Here is a 21,834-nt window from a genome sequence, read left to right on the forward strand (position 1 = left end):
ACACACACACACACACACACACACACACACACACACACACACACACGATGCTTGAAATATCCCAGCGTGCGCGACACACAAGAAACATCCCAGCACAGCTCAGCCACCCAGCAAATGTCACTGAGGGCAGAATGCATAACAACGAATTCCTGGCGCTGCCTGCTCTGCAGACAGAGCTGTCTGAGAAGAAAAGCAGCCAGGCCTGTGGGATTCCATTTACTGCACACAGTTGTGCTGTTTTAACAGTGTTAGTCCCTGGGCAAACACCGTACACAAGATCTTTTTCTATACAGTGCCTCATACGCACTCTCAGTTGCTTCTTCCTAGTGTGACCTGCCTGGCTCCTCTTCAAATACCTGCCATGCAATGGGTTGGAGAAATGCCTATGCAAACATGAAATTGCTCATGCAAACCCTGGAATCCAGTACTTGGCAGCTCAGTGGCAGCAAAGACAACAGGAAGAGATACCTGCCAGTCTCACACTCTTCATGCAGGGAACTACAAACTTGGACTTGCCAAGCAGATTGTGTGGTGGGGCTGGGGTTGTTGGTTTGGTTTTCCTATTCCATCATACTCAAATTTTTCTTGGCTTTAGTCTGCACTGTGAACCATCTCTTGTAAACACCCCTCCTTTGTTTCCAGACAAGTCACCCCGAGTAACTCCTTCCAAGAGAGGAAGTAAAGTCTTTTGGTTCTAACCCAGAAACACCAAGTATCTAATCACACAGGCTTTGTTCATCCTGATCAGGCGCTACATAAGGTGTAGCCTCAACAGTCATTCCCTGTAGCTAACTTTTCCTTCAGAATGCAGATCCCAAATTACTTGTGACATGGGAAGTAAAGCAGCAACCAATGATTTATAGGCAGTGAATGTCTCCATGTGACACAGGGGCAGTCTCTTCAGGATTCTTTGACCCTAAATGATTTTCCTTACTGTTTCCTATTTCAGCTATTTCTTTCTTCTGACCCTGAGGCAGTCAAGTAGCAGAAGTTGGCATAACAGCTCCATTACTTTCTGAAAATTTTCACCAAGATGCATTTGAGGGTGGATTGCTCTTCACCCTGGTGTAAATCATGAATGCCAACACAGATGATCTGTGTGCCACCTGCGAACTGTTCACATAAACATCTGTGCAAGAGCTAAGTTCATAGTTTCATGTTAGAAACTTGCAGGCCACTAGTGCTTCTTCCAATCACACCTCATCTTAGATTTCCAAAGTATTTCCTAATATTTATTTTTACATTTGAATATACTTTCTCTGTCCCCCCTGAATCAGTTATAAGGCTTCATTAAGGTCTAAATAATCCATTTCTTGTTTTTGGCATAGTTATCTGACCTCCTGCTATCTTTTCTAGACTGTTCTGGACAAAGAGACTGGAGATACAGTATCAGCAAGCTACTTTCTTGGTAAACCTCCATTTCCTAATGCTCATCTTTGTTCTCTCCCAGCCAACCATCCCAAGCCAAATGGTAAAAACATCTATTGGATTCAGTCTTTGCTATCTTCTCCATGCCACTCACAGTGGGTCTAGCAATGTCCCATTCTCACTAATGTTCGGTAGGTCTAAAACATTCTTATGAAATATTACCAAAATGTTCTGCCCCAGCTAAGCAACTAACGACAATGGGAAGATGCAGAAAAAAAAAAAATGCATAAAGCATGTTAGTTTTGGGACTGGTCAATGGCAAAGTTTTAGAGATGCCATGAAGTATTCCTGGTAATAATAATTTTTACTACAGCATTTAGCACTGAGTACTATGAGATTATTGCTATAAGATGGTGAAGAGTGCCTCAGCCTTTAGGATCAGAATTCTAAGTACCAAAGAAGAGCAAACTCAAGGAGGATTTCCTCAGGCCTCTGCCTATAGATGCTGCCCAGGGAGAACAGGTGCTACACTCAAAACACTCTCAAGATACTTATATTCTCCTTGAACTAGTACTCGTTTTTGGCAGCTCGCATCAGAAAACAACCAACTCCATAACCCCAGACTCAAATAAGAGAAATAAAAGCCATTTCATTGATTATAAGCTCTCTAGTTATTACAAAAATAAAGAAGTGTTAACCAACAGGCATCAGAATGAGAAAAATCACTGATTTGAGAATATTCAGGTTGCAGGAAAAGAACATTTTTTGTTAATATGTAACTATATCTTTAGTAGTATAGAAAAACGGAAGAATGAGAGCTCTTACCTGGATTTGCAGCTCACTTAAAGTAGAGCACTTGAGAGATGCTGGGCAATCATTAAAGATAAATAACCAATCTAACAAGTTCCTGCCATGAGATCAAAGAGATCCTTGACTGTGCTATTAGTAAGTGATTCTGAGCCACTAGTACTAACCTGTAAGGAGTAGTGGTTGGTCCATTAGAAATCTCTGAAAGATCTAAACATGACAGCTACCTTCCTAATGGACTCATACAGTCAATTCCCTCTCCTAAAAAAATACTTTTGGGCTGGCCCCAGTGGCTCACACCTGTAATCCCAGCACTTTGGGTGGGAGGATTGCTTAAGGACAGGAGTTTGAGACCAGCTGAAACACAGAGGGAAACATAGCATCATGTATCACAGCATGATAAAATAAAATTGATTTATGGTTTTGGTAGAGATAAAACATATCAAACACAGGGGGAAACAAAACATGAGTTATGTTTTGTCTCTACCAAAAACATAAATAAATAAAAAAAAACATTGCTGGCGTGATGGCACTCAAGCCTGTAGTCTCAGCTACTCAGGAGGCTTTGAGGCAGGAGGATCACTTGAGCCCAGGAATTTGAGGCTGCGCTGAGCTATGATTGCACTGCTGCACTCCAGCCTGGGTGACAGAGCAAGACCCTGCCTCAAAAAAGGATGTTTCTATTGGATCCTTCTATCCTTTTGAGAGACAGCAAGATTCCATCAATTTTCCAGTTGTACTCCTTGAGAGCTGCCCCTGAGTACTGTGTAAAAGATGAGGAATGACTCTTTTACAAATTCATGTACTTACGGTCAAAAGGATTATCCTAGTCACTTTTAAAAGAACTGCAAAACGAGATGTCCAGTGACCTTTGGTACTCTGACAATAAATGATGACATTGGTCAGTGAGGTATAGAGAGTGAAAGGTCATGAAGATACCCTGCTCTGTTTGTTCTCTTCATTCTTAGCAGTAAAGTCAGAGCACAGCCCCCACTGCCAGTGCGGCCACACTCTGCTACAAAAAGCTCAACTAGTACGCCAAGAGGCCAGGAATTACTTTAATTTTTTTTTTTTAAAAAAAAGGTTTAAATGGCAACACAACTGTAAAGTTGGTACATCACAGAAACAAAGGTCTTTGCAGGCAACACTGATTGGAAATAGCAAAACACTTGGTTGGTGAAAAAAATGAAACTCTAAACTATATACAATAGTAGCTAAGGGTGATATTGAAAAACAGTCTTTTTAACTATGAATCAAGATTTAACTTGCCATTATCTATTGCTTATTTATTCAGGGTTGTAAATATTACTTATATAGAGACATAGAGATGTGTAAAAATGAAACATTGTGAAAAAAATACAATTTTTCAATTTCGTATGAAACTCAAAGTATAAGTTTTGTCCAATATGGAATGTACCTACATTTGTTTATATTAGGGCTCTAAAACCATTTAAAAATTGTTTTTCTGTTTTTAAAAAAGAAAACAGCTGACCCACCATGCAAGTTCACTCTATATCTTGCTTGCTCAAAATGAGCATCTGCAGGTGAGGTCTGTTTTTTTTCTGGCCAAAGTCTACTATGATTCCTTAGAAGTTGTACTGGCCCAATCGAGGAAGAGTTTCCATGAAGAGTCTGATGGCAGCATCTGGATGAGGGGTGGTCTGGGTAATGGGAAGTGAGTAGAGAAGGAGCTAAGAGCCCAAATCCTTATGAAGGATGACATTCAGTTGTTAAATTTTAAGGGGTATCCAATGGCTTTTTCCAGGCACTCAACTAAAGAGCCAGCGGAAAGAAAATCCCTCTCTACTTCTACAAATTTGATATAGATGGATTTGGGGGAAATTCCGGGATCCACAATACAGTTCTGAGACAAAAACCCGTTAATACCAACCCAATCTTTGCTGAAGGTTTTGGTATTTGCTTGGAAATGTAAAAATAAGCACTGCTGCAGAGTCCTGACCTCAGCAATGCCGAGGTAGCAATAGATAATTCGGGTGGGTTCTATTTCCACCTGTAATGAGGCTTGTGGTGAAAGGGTTTCCAGGTCAACCCGGCCCTCTTTTCCTGGGTCCAGGGAACGTTGCTCCATGTGGGGTGAGAGGGGCCTCTCAATACATTCTTCATAGCCAATGGCATAAAGGCCTGGGCTTTTAGGAATACCTCCAGGCAATAAATATTGAACAACATTCCCACCGGTTGGTTTGGAGTGGGCAATGGGTATCCAGTCAATTTCCATGTGCAGCTCCAAGCACCTAGCTTCACTAATAGTGATCTCTAAAAATTTGTAGTAAACATTTTTCCAGTTCATTTTCTGCACTCGGGTCATAATGATCCGTCCTTCAGGCTTCTCAGAGTTGAAGTACTCCCGAAGTCGCTTGCCAAGGGGCACCTGGGAGCTGATCTCAGCATAATGGTAACGGATATCCTCTTTCCAACGGGTGTTATAACCAATTCCAAAAATGGCCAGTTTATTAGAAAGATGGAGCCTTGAAAAGTCTGTCCAGCTCTGAAAAAGTTCCCATTTCAACTGTACTGATTCCAAAATCTGTACAATATTCTGCATGATGTCTCTCTTCCTGGAAAGAGAAATAAAAGTCAAATTCCCCAAGTGTCTAGAACAGCAGTGTCCAATAGAACTTTCTGTGAAGGAAATGTTCTGTATCTGCTGCCCAATATGGTGGCCACTAGAACTTAAAATGTGGCTAATGTGAGGTATTAAATTTTTAATTAGATTTAGTTTAAAATTACATTTAAATAGCCACATGTGACTAGTGGCTACTGTACTAGGCAGTGTAAGTCTAGATAATCATCGTATTAAAATGAGAGAAACACACCCCTAGCAAGTTTCTAAGAATTAATGATAAACTGCTTTCCAGGACTTCTATAGCCTCATTGTATCATGTTTAATCAGTATCAATACCTTAGACTCTAGGATTTCAGAAATCTATGGATCATAACACTTAAAAATGGCTATTATTTTTATCCTGGCTTTCAGATCTACCTACCTACCAAAATAAGGTGAAAAATGCTGTATTTAGAAAAGCATCTGGTGTCACTTAAAATAATTAACAGCTTAATTTCTAACCTGGAAATTCAGAAAGTCCAATATTTTTGGCCCATACATGTGTGCTGTGGGAAAATACGCAACTGATTATGACTAATGATCTTTTCTAAATGACATTTTCTATTTGTCTGAAATTCATTACTACTCCCAAAATTAAAAGAAGTCAGGTTAGCATAGAATTAAGATCTGGGAATTCAGATGGAAAAGCCTCACATTAGGCTTAGATTTCAAGAGAGAAACATTCAAGATAATGAATTGAGATTGTTCTAGGAAACCCTTTATAAAGGGAAGCAAAAATATAGGAATTGTTTCAATTTTGACTCATATACCTAACAGAATAAGACAAAAAATGCTGGAAAATTTTTTTATTTCACAGGCTGCTTAAATCATGTAATCTGTATATACATGAAACTATATAAAGTTTGTTTCTCCAGTATAGCAAAACTTTGATACTGGAAGATTGGTTTGTTAAATATTAACTTCATAACAAACTACGACACTCCATACCAACTACAGGTTTAACCTACAAAAACACTCAACTATCACACTTACATAAATCACACACAGGCAAGAGGAGGGTGTACGTGCTGATTTGCTAACAGCTTCTTGAAAGGCGGCTTTGGAAGCAGTGGGATCCTTGAGACTTTCCTCTTACATTCTCATGCCTTCTAGGGGAGGAGCTTTAGGAACATTCTGGGGAGGCTTCACACAGCCATTCTCCAGTCTGTCCTCTTGCTCTCCTTGACTTTCTTTGCAAGATGGCAAAGAATGAATATTTTGTTATCAGCTGCTTCTTGGAGCTAAGACTAAGACTGCCCTGAATTTGCTCTCTATCCTTCAGTTTGTCTTGAAAGCTTTCAAGTATCAGAGTGGCTATCTAGATGAAATCACTGCATTCTCGGGGAATTATTCCTCTTCTCAGAGGACTCAAAAGCACTTGGTCAGTTTTATGATGTCTAATTGTGGTGCTTATGAGGCTAAGACACAGACCATATTTCTGTATAGGTCAATGCTTAAAAGGAAAATGATCTTTCATAGCTACCATCTTTCCCTGCCCTTCTTCGAAATGTTTTATTGATCTTACAGAGGGCTATGCTAAGAGTTGGGATGAAGGGCAGAGATTTTTGTCTATTCTGTTCAATGAAGTGACCCAATGCCTGACATATAGTAGGCACCTGAGAAACGTGTGTTGAATAAATGAGCAGACTAGGGGATTAGCTAGGTTCAGCTAATCCTACCTATACCTACCTATAGAGAAAAAGAAATCCCATGCCCAAATCGCGTTATTTTATTCAGCATTGTCATGGCACTAAATCATTAATGCTATAGTCAGAGCATGCAAAGAACCGTTTTAAAGAAACTATTGCACTGGAAAATAAATGGCCTACCCAGACCCTGTTCAGAATCCCTCACCCTGAGAGCTGAAACCTGAAGGAGAGGCAGCACTAGCTGGAGATTTCTGCAGAACCTGTCTGTTTTCTGCCCTGCTGATCTGAGCCTGAAGCTGATTTGAGCTCAAGACTCACATCTGCGTTTCAAAGATATGGAGCACAATGAGAACTAGACCAAGTTATTTAAACAATTCCTGAGAACTGTCTGTTACATTTCCTGGTTTTTGAAGTTCCAATCACCAGAAAAATTTAAGTGGTTTGAGGTTGCCGACACCAAATCCATGAAATTTGAGTTCATTCCTACTTATATCAACTGGGCCTTCCTTAAAGATGCTGAATGTTTATAAGGAAGAGATAAGAACAAAAATTTTAGTGAAAAAGCCAGTGACTTTTTTTTTTGCAGAATAAGGGTGTGAAGGTACAGATTTGTAATGACTTTTTTTTTGGAGATAGGATCTTGCTCTGTCATCCAGGCTGGAATGCATGGTTCACTGCAGCCTTGACCTCCTGGACTCAAGTAATCCTCCCGCCTCAACCTTCCGAGGTAGCTTAGGACTACATTGTGCCTGTAGTATAGTGCACATACTATACCCAGCTACTTTAAAACTTTGTAAGATGGTGGTCTAGCTATGTCTGGCCCAGGCTGGTTTTGAATTCCTGGGCTCAAGCAATCCTCCTGTCTTGGCCTATCAGGGTGCTGGGATTATAGGCATGAGCCACTGGTGGTGCTTGGTCTTGTAACAACTCACTTTTTTTTTCTTTTTTTTTTTTGAGACAGAGTCTTACTCTGTTATCCAGGCTGGAGTGCACTGGCACGATCTCAGCTCACTGAAACCTCTGCCTCCTGGATTCAAGCGATTCTTGTGCCTCGGCCTCCCGAGTAGCTAGGATTACAGGTGTGTGTCATCACATCCAGCTAATTTTTGTATTTTGTTTTGTTTTGTTTTGTTTTTTGAGACAGAGTTTTGCTCTTGTTGCCCAGGCTGGAGTACAATGGCACGATCTCAGCTCACTGCAACCTCCACCTCCTGGGTTCAAGCAATTCTCCTGACTCAGTCTCCCGAGTAGCTGAGACTACAGGTGCCCGCCACCATGCCCGGCTGATTTTTGTATTTTTTTAGTAGACACAGGGTTTCGTCATGTTGGCCAGGCTGGTCTTATTTACTCTTGACCTCATGATCTACCCGCCTCAGCCTCCCGAAGTGCTGGGATTAAAGGCGTGAGCCATCATGCATGGCTATAATAACTCATTTTTTATAACAACAATGTTTCACTTCCTTTGTACACTTTGATGTCACACTCTTAAAAGATAACTACTTCCCAATAAGAAATGGCCTTAAACTTACTGATGTGCGTCATTAGCTTCTTTTTTGAGGAATGGAATAATGGGCACAACTTGGGGGAACAACTCCTCATCCCTGAACTCTTACCCTCTCCCCAGACATGGAATCAGATGACAATGGGAATTATTTGATTCCAAAAAGAGACTCTGAAAAAGAAACAAGTATTTGCAAAGGGGAAGTGGTAGTGGTGGTTTGCTGAATAAAAACAACTAATGTGGCCAGGAGTGGTAGCTCACGCCTGTAATCCCAACACTTTGGGAGGCCGAGGCAGGCAGATTACTTGAGGTCAGGAGTTTGAGATCAACCTGGCCAACATGGGAAAACCCCGTCTCTACCAAAAATATGAAAATTAGCCAGGCACAGTGACATGCCTGTTGTCCCACCTACTTAGGCTGGAATTACAGGCACTTGCAGTAAGCCAAGATTGCACCACTATGCTCCGGCCTGCGTGATGGAGTAAGACTCTATCTCAAAAAAAAAAAAAACAACAACTAATGCTTTCTTGTGCTGCCTGTTACCTATCACAGCCCTTTTCGCCTCTTCTCTACCATCTCTCAGACATCAAGATCATATATGTGGGATGAAGCACCCAAGAATAAGGATGCTATCCATGCTCCAAGGTTACACACAGGTGAAAAAAATGAATGGTGTTTCTTACTTTCTCCACAAATTTATCTGCCAATATATTCTCCTCAGTAATTACATTTAATCAGGGACTCACTTAAAGCTATTAAAAAGAACCACAAATACAATGTCACTGGTAATTCCAGGAACTAGGATGTCCTTGCACAAAAGATAATGCTAAGCTTGGGGAAGATCAAGCTTCGTCGACCACTGTCCCGAGACCTTCTTAGTCTTTCCTCTAGCAACTGCTTTCTTCTCTAAATGTTTAATAGGCCATCTAAGAGTTTTCTTTTTGATTCCCAAAATGTAATACTTCAGGTGTCCCTCTGGTCTGCCTGATCATTTCACCTAACCCCAGATAAACTCAGGTTCCTGCGACTCATCTTTGTGCCTTAATTAAACATCCAGATGTCCATATCCACACACAGGCAAACACCATAAACATGCCTATTTTCACGTAACACATTTATTTCTTCTTCTTCTATACAAAATTCTCAACATTTTACATAACCACTGGAAGAGTTAAACTAAGATGTAAAAGAATGTATAGACGTCACATTTCTCGGAATTACCAGTGATGCTATGCTTGTGATGCTTTTTACTTTAAGTTAAGTCCCTGATTAAATCTAAAGAATGAATAGACATGCCTCTTTGGTGAATGGCTGGAACTTCCAAAACATTCTAAATATTTTCTGATCCTCCCAATGGTCATTAAACTTAGGCAGACACACTTTCTGGAAAGGTGAAGCATCTACTTACTGTGTTTCTTCAGAAGACTCTTGTTTTATTTTTAATGTTCTCTTTGTGATAGGTATTTCATCTGAAAAGCAAAGATTTTGAAACAAGTTATATTTTCCTAAGTAATGGCATGCATGTATGTAGATAAGTAGCTATGTTTACTGATTATTCCATACTTTCCAAGACCAGGCTTTTACTCTAGTGTCAAACACTGTCCAATGTCAGATGTATAAATATAACTCTTATATAATGAGATGCATACATTTATATGCAAGATCAGAAACCAGCTCTACAAGTATGAAATTCTTCAAGGTCACTAGTGGATTTCTAGCTAGGAGCTTAAAGCTTAATTTCACTGCAGACATGATTTTAAAAGGACAGGAATAAAAATAATTCTGTTCTATTTAGATTTTCTATGTAGGTTTCACAAAGCAATTATTCCCCCAATATCAGGATCAACATATTCTGCATACTGCTTTTTTCCCAAAGGTTTGAGGGACTTAACTCTCTACAGCAAAACCAGTGTTATGGAATGCCAAAGTAATTTAGACCTTATTTCTCCTTTGAAATTAATCGGTAGTGATCGCTTATCATCTACCCCTTTTATTCTTCTAATCTTTAAGTCCATCTTTCATACGTCATTAGTCTTAGTTTTATAACCTCTTTCTTCTTTCACTCTCTTCCAGTATTTGAGAAATATTTTTAAAACAACATTGCTAAGAAACATATTAGCATTTAGTCCTTTTTCTTTTGAATTAACATTTTTCTATCATCAAGAATTTGGTAAAAAACAGAGCCCATGAACTTTTATCTAAAGGTCAGGGAGCATGTTTATAATGTCAATCCTACTTATACTTCCTTGGGGGCTACCCGAGTACCAAGAGCTGGAAGCAAGAACATTTCCTTCCAAGCAAGCACTCGTTACACAACCTGCTGTTAACGTACGATTGATCAGTATCTCCAAATTATGAAATCAATATGAAAATCAAAATTGGAGCATGTAATATAAAAAGAAACAGAACAAACCCACAATGATATGTACACTCTTAATTAGGCCCTACAAGTTTAGATTTGATGGTCAGGAATTTTATTTCCATTTTTAATACCTATGACTGTATAAATCACTCCAGTTAATACCTATGACTGCATAAATCACTCCAGTTACTGTTGGGATAGGGTCCCTTAAGAAATGTGAAGGAATATGATCACACAGTTCAAATATCAGCTCTTTTCAAGATAAATGGAAGCTTCCCTTAATTTTTTGTTCAGACTCAAGTCTGGGAGAAGATCTTTTCCAAATCATAAACAGAAAAGAAAAATGTATTTGGGATGAAGGAAGGAATTCCTAAGATAGCTATATCTACAGCAGTTGGGCCAAGAGTCATTATCTTAGCAGTCATCTTAGAACTAGAGGGTACAGAATATTTAGAATTGCATAGGATGCTACCTGTCACTGAGTGTCCTTGTATAGGTCTGAATTAGAAATTCTTCTGTGTTTTTGGGAATCTTGTTGGTAATCAACTTGTCAAATGAACAACATCAAGCACTAGTTGGCAGTTTAAGGCTAAATCAAGGATGCCATATTGCCTCAAATAGACTGGGGCATGGAAATGCATAAAAGACATACAAGGCAGAGATGCCCTTTATGCCTTGTGCTGACCACTATACGAAGAGTACCAAAAATATTTACAGATAATAAGTACTGGTACACATACATAAAGGTACATAAATACACACAAACATAAGTATCATGTATGTTGGCTTTCTTACCCAATTCCTGATCTGTTGGATAGCCATGGAGATCCTGACTGTGGTTTCCCCAGTCCTCCTGTGAATAGTCCTCCATAGTGCTGCCATCTGACTCCAGCTCCTGGTACAAGCCACTACTGTTAATAAGTACAGGCTGGCAGGGCTGAGCATCCCATCCTCCCTGACCAAACACCTGTTCCAACTGTTCAAATGTGTAACTGCTCTTTCTTTTCCCAACACCATGTTCTTTCACCCGACTGTAACACCTGCGAAGGGTCTAAGACACAAAGTCTTTTGTTATTCCTTTAAAGCTGTACTTCCTCTTCCAGGTACGGACCACAGATATTAATTACTATTAGACAGACACAGACAGACAAACATAGACACATTGTTACAGGAATGCTAGATTTCAAATTCATTATTATATTAGAAAAAAATACTAATTTAGCATTTACTCAAACATGTTATAATTAAAACAATTATTTTGCAATTAATTATCCATTAAACAACAAGAAACATTACAACATTATTGCATGTACCCCATACACGTATTTTTAGCCCCCCACCCCCATTTAAAAAGAATAAGGAGGGGAGAAACAAGAAATACCAGCCAGCCAATAGGATGCACACCTGCCACAGAAGAGAGAGAGTTGCTGTTGTGCCCAGAATTCGGAAAAAGTGAGGGAAGGGAGGACAGAAAGAAGAATTTCCCAAAGCAAAGAATACCTGCCTTACTCTTGATTAAGAGGGAATGAATACAGGGTAAAAATAATTGCCTAAACAAATTAGCTAGTAAAACATATTACTTACATAGTCTGTATTCCTCACTAACTCAGTCTTTGTGGAAGCTGCTAAAATTCAAAACAGAGGTCAAATCAATAATGCTACAAATTCCAGGTCTCAAACATCAAGGATCAAGAAAAAGTACACTAATACCTACGTCTAAAACTAGACAATCAACTAGTCTATTCTACCAACTCAAGCTGCCAGCTAAACAAGCCAACAAATGAAGCCAATGATTTCTTTTTGGGGGGAAGGACAGGGCAGAGGGGTGTCATTTCACTTCTTTTTCTGCCATGTAGCACACAGCAAATAAATATCATTATGGAAGTCCACAGATAAAACCTAAATAATTTTATTATCTTGTACAACCCTTCCATCTTTTCCCATGGTCTTTATTTCTAACACATATTTCTGATTATTAACCCAGTTTCCTGAGTTTAATGGTACATCTTATGCTATCTTACATGGCATTTCAAAAGATAAACCAAAGGCTTAGTCCCGGCTTCCAAATTTAGTTTAGTTGCATCCAGTCTCTGTCCCACCTCTGTCTCTCTTTGTTCCTTCTAATCTCCCTTCTACTTTACTTTTACTGAGAATGTTCTTGAAATAATATCTCTTTTCCCGGGTGGTTACCAAATACTTTCTAACTCAACTGTGCAAAAGTAGTTCACCTCAGACTTAATTAATAGGCACTGCCAGACTATAAATTTCCCCTAAATGTGAGATTGCTCTCCATAAGCCAATATGTTAACTATTCTCACCAAACTAAAACAACTCTTAATAATCTTTATAACGCCTCCATGGAAGTTCAGTATCTTTATTTATTTTTTTATTTTGAGACGGAGTTTCGCTCTTCTTGCCCAAGTTGGAGTGCAATAGCGCGACCTCGGCTCACCACAACCTCCGCCTCCCAGGTTCAAACGATTCTCCTGCCTCAGCCTCCTGAGTAGCTGGGATTACAGGCATGTGCCACCATGCCCGGCTAATTTTGTATTTTTAGTAGAGACAGGGTTTCTCCATGTTGGTCAGGCTGATCTCCTGAACTCAAGCGATCCACCCACCTCGGCCTCCCAAAGTGCTGGGATTACAGGCGTGAGCCACTGCACCCGGCAGGAAGTTTAGTATCTTTAAATTACAGTTGACAATCTACAAGACACTCTTTCAGATACTTTAAAAATCTGTCCCTGAAGCCAGAAATCTAGATGGGCAAAAGGATAATAAAAGCATGACATGTGTGATGATCTTCCTCACACAAAAACAGAGCAACAATTAAGAAGTCTCCAACCCTAAAGCCAGCCAGCCTAGCCCCTGGACAAGCACCTGCCTCATTCTCCCTTTCTTGAGATCGCTTCTGGAGCCTCAAATGATACCTTCGAGAACTGAGGTTTCCAACAATACACTCTGTTTAAAAGTGTTTCTTCTTTCTCTTTGTAAGAGACAGTCACAATTACATAAGATAAAACTTTCTAGAACAAACCAGAAATATGAACTTGGGAAATGTGTCGTGGGCAAACCTTCCAATGGAAGGAGACAAACGCCTGCAGCAGAGCTCATCTGACTTTCCACACACTCCCTTTCCCAGTGCCCTCTGCCCTCCTTGCAGGGATTGGAATTTGAATTGCAAACATCCCTTGCCAATTTATTTTTATCTCACAATGTCTACTTTCTGCCTCCAAAAACACCCCAACCACTCTTTTCAAATCCTCCAAGGACCGTAAATGGAGAGTCCCAACCATGTCCCTTTTACCCTTCCAAGGCCATAAATGGAGAAGGAAACCATGCCACTGCTCACTACTTACTGACTGCCCAGAGAAAAGCATTCAGCACACACAAGAGCCCAGCTGGCTCTGTTCTGAGGGTTATTTCAGAAGTCAGGGAATAAAACTAACATTCCTTTGAAGAAAGGTACCATACTTATCAGGAAGTAAAACAAGCATAAGCAAAGGCACCAATCTCTGGTGACAGACAGAAACCACAGATAGTAGGAAACCACAGAAAAGACTCTTACTGTCTTTTCAATTTGGAACCACCAAATTGAGCTTAATCCTTCACTTGGCTTATGTAATTGTGAATAAGGAAACTAGCAATATCTAATGGTTATACATCTGAAAGAAAAGTGACACATTTTACAATTTATCAAAGACACTAACAGATATTGCCACCGCTTACTTTGTAGTGTACTTTTGTAATACACTTGAATAGTGCAATATGCTAGCATGTAAAATATCTATCAGGGCTTGAAGGAAAGATGTTAGGCAGCTTCTAAATCCATGATAGGAATTTGATGTATTGAAATCATGTTAAAAAAGATTTCCCAACTGATTTTAACTCTCTCAAGATATAAATGCACTTAAGAGGTAACTTCTGGGTTCAGTAAAGACCACAGATCCAAGGAGACACCGTTTAAATGAACACATCAATTAAGAAAAAAAGAATAAGAACTTAAACTGCGGCTTGACTGCTATTGTAAGAAGCAATGGGATTTAGTTAAACTTGAGGGAGTTTAGTGATGAATAAAAAGGAACCATGGAGAACTTCCAATTATCACTCAATAAAGCAAAATAGGTTACACTTTCCACACTCTAAATCAGCCAAAGCATGTAATTAAGACTGTGTGTGTCAACAGTCCTAAATAAATCAACTTAAAAACCTACTCTAGAGCTGAGATTACAATGCTCAGAAAAACGAAGCCTCAATCCCACTTCAGACAGCTCTCAAATCCAACAAGAACCTCAATATGGCTTTCTTGGAGAACCATGTCTTATTCAACACAAAAATCTTGCTTCCTATCCTTTTTCCTTTACCTTACTCATCCTAGAAATCTCTAATAAATTAAGCTTAATAGTTTCTAAAAATTAAGGTCAGGGGTGGGGGCAGAAATTTGCTTAAAATTATTAAAAACTATTCCATTTACAATTAAAGATTATAATTTTCCTTACTATTGGAAAGCTCCCCAGCAAACTGACATGATGCTTTTGTCTCCTCCCTGGAGGAAGAGTTATGAGAGAATACTGTATCCTGATTGAAGCTGTAGGGATAGAGGTCAGGAGTCAAGAAACCCTGGATTGAAGAACTAAAGCATAGGTAACACCTTGATTGGTGGTCAACCCAGAGGAGTTCATGGGTGTTTGATTTGGAAGAAATGGCAAGGGAACGCTTATTAAATCCACTATGACAAGTGCTTAATGACTACAAAGGCAAAAGAACCAGAGAAAAGACTTGAAAGATGTCCCATTACCAAAGCAGGAAGAAAAATAAGATGGCTGACAACTGACAATTTATAGGACAGAGTGAAAGATTTGCCAAAGTTTAAGATTACAGTAAAAGGAAATGAGAGAATAAAAAGATGACATTCATTGTGGATGAATGTATGGGGAGTCTATGGGGGAGGGGGAAGGTAAACAAAGGTAGGAGTTTTAGATTGGCAGGATTGGGGGTTTAACGGCAGCAATGCAGAGAAAGACCCAGGGTTACAGTACACGTAACATTAAATACAGTGCACAATGCAGCTATCTTGCCAAAGTAAGTAAATCCAGTATTGGGTTGTATAAGCAGAGGAATCACATGTAAGCTATGAAGGTGGCTCTTCCTCTCTATTCAGCACCGGTGAGGCCACAGCTGGAGCACAGCATTCAGTTCTGGGCATCGAACCAGCTACAAGAGAGGGAAATTGTAGAGTTCAGAAAAGGGCAAATAAAATAATGAAAGGCTTGGAAAATAAGATCTATAAGCAGGGACAGTGGTTTCATCAAAGTCCTTCCTGACATTATCTAAGCTACTTTTAGGGTGAGATTAAGGTTTATTTTGCTTCAGTGTCCTCCAATCCTTTGACTCTCAGGAAATGGGAAGAATTAAATTCTTCCGCGGTAGGGCAAAGTAGAAAACTAAATAAATCATAAAGGCATATGCCAGCCAATTCCAGTACTGGCTTAACAATTTTCTCAAAGTTTGCCCCATTTCATACAATCATAAAATAATCACCAGGACGAAAACCACTGTTCTAGCTAACTGACCATACATGGAACAGAGCATTATAATGAGGAGGAACAGAAATAAGGCATAACAGCTACATAAATGTGTTGTTTAAGATGTCAGATGAAAAATAAAGTCAATCTGCAGGGAGGACAGCTTAGTTATAATAGCAGGAAACTGTTACAAGAAAAAACAGGCAGTGAAATAGATTTTCAAATGTAGTTGTCAAGCTTGCCACACTAGAAATGGATTACACAGTTATCTTAATCCACTGCCAAGTACACATGATAAATTTAAGATTCCTTTTACTCAAATGATTAAAGAACACACTTATTCACAAACAAGGCCTTAAAAATCACATATTATGCTCCACAAGAGATGAGGAAATTATACTGGGAGTAAATTTCCAGTGACTGATTTTCTTATAAAATTGTTTAAAATGATACCTCAGACTAAAGGAGATGTGTACTGTGAAGCAACAAAGGTCTTTGTGAAATAGATCTTTCTTATTCCTTTAAAGTTACTGACATTGTAACTGTTAAAAACAGTTGCTCTTAATTGAGGCAACAAAACAACACCATTTAATATCTTTAAGAAAAACTTTAATTTCTTTAGCTATATTTTGTTACTGTGAGCATAAAAGTAAGAAAGAAAATATCTTACATAGCATACATAAATCAAAAAGAATTTCTGCACACAGTAAGAAAGAGGTTAAGAATCTAGCATAAATTTCTAAATACATCTTTTAACACAGAGCTGTAATTAATGATTAGGAAATTACCTAAGGCAAAATCCATGTGGGGCTAGCAGAACTTTTGCTACCTTTTTTCTTAGGTTTTCTGTGCATTGATATCTGACAAATTGACTTGCCAATCCCCTAAATCCTTAAAAACCAACCCCAACACCCCAACAAAGTAAAACCAAGAAAGAAAAATGTAGCAAACTTGTTTCAAACTTAATGCTACAGAGCAAGTTTTGGCAAGTACAAAACGTTTTTATTCTTAAATCTTTTGCTTTTCCTTTGCAGGGCAGATGTTCTTAACCTTTCTGAGTCATGGATCCACTCCTCAGAAAAATGTACACATACACAACCTGTTCCACACAATTTCAAGGGAGTATATGGACTCATTAAAGATCCCATACAAGAACCTCTTGTTAAAAAATTCTGCTTTACATTATGTAGTTCTTTTCTTCATAAAACACAACATATATTAGTTTGAAACCCTAAAATAAGGTAAACTTGTATCTTAAGTTTTCCAGGAGATTCTAAAGATTAGAACAACTACTTTAAGTACAATTACCAGTTCACTCACTATCCTGTTCATTTAGATAAAGCAGCATTAGTATTTCCTTTAAGAGGTAAATTAGCCAAATTCCCATTTCTTGAAAGAAATAATTTCTATCAGTAAAAGCATACAAGGGCTGGGTGCAGTGACTCACACCTATAATCCCAGCACTTTCAGAGGCCGAGGTGGGAGGATCACCTGAGGTCAGGAACTTGAGACCAGCCTGGCCAACATGGTAAGCCTTTACTAAAAAGACAAAAATTAGCCAGGTGTGGTGGCAGGCACCTGTAATCCCAGCTATTCGGGAGGCTAAGGCAGGAGAATCATTTGAACCTGGGAGGTAGAGGTTGCAGTGAGCCAAGATCATGCCATTGCACTCCAGCCTGGACAATAAGAGTGAAACTCTCAAAAAAAAAAAAAAAAAAAAAAAAGTAAAAGCATATAAGGATATTACTTTACTCTTCACAAAAATACAGCACTTCTTGGCTGGGTGTGGTGGCTCATGTCTGTAATCCCAGCACTTCGGGAGGCTGAGGTGGGTGGATCACGAGGTCAGGAGTTTGAGACTAGCCTGACTAACATGGTGAAACCCCATCTCTACTAAAAATATAAAAATTAGTCAAGCGTGGTGGCAGGTGCCTGTAATCCCAGCTACCCGGGAAGGCTGAGGTAGGAGAATCGCTTGAACCTGGAAGGCAGAGGTTGCAGTGAGCTAAGACCTCGCCACTGCACTCCAGCCTGAGCAACAGAGTGAGGCTCCATCCTAAAAAAAAAAAGAAGAAGGAATAAAAAATATAGCACTTCCTTCTACCTGCTAGGCAAGAAATCTTTTTCTGAAGTGATAATTAAGCAATATTAAATATTTCATTAGTTATGCTGCTTATCTGTTCGAACTGCATCGCACAGTACTTGACCATTCGTTATCGGATTGACTTGTCAATATAGATGCCAGATAAATGATGTCAAGTAACAATCTAAAACAGAAAAACACACATCCAGAAACAAGTACAGAAAAGTAAGTCTTGATACGCTCTTAAGCTTTCATATCTTCCAGCTTTAACACTGCCTAATGACCAAAGGGTCTCACAGGAATAGGCAATGCCTATAATAATTCAATCCTTAACCCAAAGGGATCACAGTCTAATCTATGACTCTTTTAAAACTGTTTCTATTGTGATCATTAATGTCTTCTTCTTTTTCGAGACAGAGTGCCACTCTGTTGCCTAAGCTGGAGTGCAGTGGTATAATCTCAGCTCACTGCAACCTCCACCTCCCAGGTTCCAGTGATTCTCCCACCTCAGCCTCCAGAGAAGCTGAGACTACAGGCACCCACTACCATGCCTGGCTAATTTTTGTCTTTTTAGTAGAGACGGGGTTTCATTATGTTGGCCAGGCTGGTCTCGAACTCCTGACCTCAGGTGATCCTCCCACCTCGGCCTCCCAAAGTGCTGGGATTACAGGCATGAGCCACTGGGCCCGGCCAATGTCTTCTCAATAACTAAGAACAGTCCTTGAACTTTGTCCTTAACTCATTTGACTTCCCTGCAGCATTTGATATTCTTTATCACCTATTCATATCACTATCTTGGCAAATGTCTCTTATAACATCTTTTTTTTTTTGAGACGGAATCTCACTCTGTCACCAGGCTGGAGGGCAGTGGCTCGATTTTGGCTCACTGCAACCTTCGCCTCAAGCGATTCTCCTGCCTCAGCCTCCCAAGTAGCTGGGACTACAGGTGCACACCACCATGCCCAGTTAATTTTTGTATTTCTAGTAGAGACGGGGTTTTACCATATTAGCCAGGATGGTCTCAATCTCTTGACCTCATGATCCGCCCGCCTCAGCCTCCCAAAGTGCTGGGATTACAAGCGTGAGCCACCGTACCTGGCCTATAACACTTTTTATAATATACTGATCCACTACGGGTGGGTGGAACTGCCTAAGGTTCTAATTACAAACCAGGCTCCAACTTCTAATGTTATGGGGCCAGGCTGAGTGGCTCATGCCTATAATTCTAGCACTCTGGGAGGCCAAGGCTAGAGGACCCTTCAAGGCCAGGAGTTCAAGACTAGCCTGTTCAATATAGAATACTGCAAGACCTTTTCTCTACTTAAAAAAAAAATAATCTGGGTGTGGTAGCGTTCACCTGCAGTCCAGCTACTGGGGAGGCTAAGGCAGGAATGTCCCTTGAGCTCAGCAGGTAGAGGTTGCATTGAGCCATGATCACACCACTGAATTCCAGCTTGGGCAACAGAGTGAGACTCCTGTCTCTAAAAAAAATAAAAATAAAAAATATACAAGTCCTGAATGGAAAAGAACCTTAGAGATCATCTAGTTCACCTTCCTCACTTAACAAATGAGGAACTAAGGCCCAAAGATAAATAATATTCCTTTAAGAGGAGTTTGGCATATGAAAATTATCAAATGTCACTTAAGAAACTTTAATGTTTCCCAAGAAAGTTATTTCAGTAGATTTTAAGCTCCATGAGGTAGGGATTTTATCTATGTTGGTTGTTTCTATTCCCCAAGTCTAGAACAGTGCCTATCACATGAGGCTTATTCAAAAAATATATTTATTCAATACATAAATTAAGCTAATTTTAAAGTAGTAAATCACTAGCAAGAAGATAAAATTTTTCTTAGCAAAGAACATCGGAAAATTTATTGCTTAACTAAAACAAATTATAAAATCAATGAATCTTAGTAGGCAGGGCTCCTGAAAATTTCTGAAAATAGCTGGGCAAGGTTATTTTTAAAATATCTATCATTCTTGTTGTTACAGCTTTCTTTGGGCGGGCAGGCCACATGCCAAAGAGAGCTCTGCAGCCCTGTCCAAATTTTATTTCTTATGCTTTACAAAGTAAAGAAATGAATGAAATATTCAAGAACATAAGGTAGTTCTATCAAAGACGGGAAGGCAGAAAGACTCAATTGTTTCCTGATTTTAATAGGGTCAAACAGAATGACCACCAAAAACAAAGAGATCTTACCTCTCTGGAGCCTCAGTCTTTGTGGGGAACTGTCCAGGATTGAATCCTATCAGCTTGCACTTCATTCTGAATCTGGCTATTAACGACTCACTCACTTTGTGTTTACAACTGGTCAGTACTGTCTCCATGAGAGAAGATTCTTGCACAGAATATATATTAATAATTTAAGGCCAGGTGTGGTGGCTCAAGCCTATAATCCCAGCACTTTGGGAGGCGAAGGCAGGCAGATCGCCTGAGGCCAGGAGTTCCAGACTAGCCTGGCCAACATGGAGAAACTGTCTCTACTAAAAATACAAATATTAGCCAAGCACGGTGATGCACACCTGTAGTCTCAGCTACTCGGGAGGCTGGGGCATGAGAATTGCTTGAACTCAGGAGGCAGGGGATGCACTGAGGTGAGACTGCGCCACTGCACTCTAGCCTGGGTAACAGAGTGAGACTCTGTGTCGAAAAGTAAAAATAAAAATTAAAAAATAAAAGAAAGTAAAAACAAATTTAAAAAAAAAACATAAAATTCAGGAAATTTTGATTGTCAGTGAATATCAGGTTGTAAGTTTTCTAGGTTCTTTCATGCTAGCAGCTGAGGGAGATTACCAAGAAAAAAACCCTCAAGGAGGACAATACTAATTGTTAAAAACAAACATTCTTCCATGGCTCAAGGAACTAAATTCATGTAACTATAAAGCTTCTGACCCTATGCTATGTGTGCTTCTCATGGACACTCATACAATTATCTCAGATGAGCAGTAATACTTACTAAAGTCACACCTAGCATGCATGTTCATGTATAGGGCTTCTTTAGGGTACAAGAATCCTTCAAAACATGGAATGCTTAAGTGCTTTTCTATTTAGAACAATACAGGTCAAAAAATTAGGGTATACTGAACGATTTCAGTATATAAGCAGCAATAGATAGCTAGTCACCAAAGATAGCAGATAACACTATTTGTCTAGAACTTTCTCCTCACCTGAAAGGAAAAAAAAAATCAGCTGTTGGCAAAGAACTGACTAACATTAGAGGTTATTTTCATTTGACCTCCTATACCACCTCTGAAGTTGCTATGTCAGCAACTCTTTGAATCTTTTTCTCAGTACTTCACACCTTAGGGCACTACCTCAAAGAGGTATTCAGATACACTAAAAATGATACTAACCTTTATTATTATGTGGTATCTAAAACATATTCAAGAAAATTATCTAAAATATATCTGGCAGGGCAGGGGAAAACCAGTCTTCTTTAATGGACTCCCAAACACTTTCCACTACGAACTAATTGTTCCATGGACAGCCATGGCTAAAAATTAAGAACACCCTACCACCTCAAAAATCCGCACACAGCTTTACCATTACAACATTGTATTGCTTCCCAAACACGAAGGTGTTTCCATTCATGAGACCAATGTTTAAAAGGGAGACTGTGCAGAGCAGGCTTCCCCTGAAGCAGTAGGCACTTTATTCCTTTCATCTGTTGACCATGTGATTCTCTCAGTTCTGTAGTTATTTTCTTACTAAAAACTATCATCTATAGTGCAAAGATAACCTATAACAGAGATGTTTCCATTAGTAAATTTTACACATTTGGTTATGAGAAAAAGAATCCTGGCATGCAGATAAAATCATACAAAAATTAAGGTCATCTGAAATCTTCCACCAAGACATCTGGTTACAAACATTAAATCCAGATTCATTTACTTGTGAAAATGTAAACATTCAAAAAG

At 39.3% G+C, this 21,834-nt stretch overlaps 1 protein-coding gene across 4 annotated transcripts in view; it reads right to left on the reverse strand.

Moving 5' to 3' along the window:
- Nucleotides 1-3,213: 3,213 nt before the first annotated feature.
- The window catches only part of MSANTD2 (Myb/SANT DNA binding domain containing 2), a 34,328-nt gene continuing 15,707 nt past the window's right edge, over nucleotides 3,214-21,834 (reverse strand). The window contains exons 2-4 of one of the 4 annotated variants that reach the window (XM_012470209.3): nucleotides 11,106-11,361; nucleotides 9,357-9,417; nucleotides 3,214-4,751 (exon numbers count right to left, since the gene is read on the reverse strand). In XM_012470209.3, the coding sequence (XP_012325632.1) occupies nucleotides 3,899-4,751; nucleotides 9,357-9,417; nucleotides 11,106-11,361 (1,170 nt within the window). In that variant the 3' untranslated portion in view covers nucleotides 3,214-3,898. The other 3 variants (XM_064375522.1, XM_064375523.1, XM_021671218.2) reach the window with 3 other exon arrangements.

This window comes from Aotus nancymaae, unplaced genomic scaffold (assembly GCF_030222135.1).
Source record: "Aotus nancymaae isolate 86718 unplaced genomic scaffold, 86718_ANA_hifiasm-v0.15.2.pri h1tg000012l, whole genome shotgun sequence".
NCBI lineage: Eukaryota > Metazoa > Chordata > Mammalia > Primates > Aotidae > Aotus > Aotus nancymaae.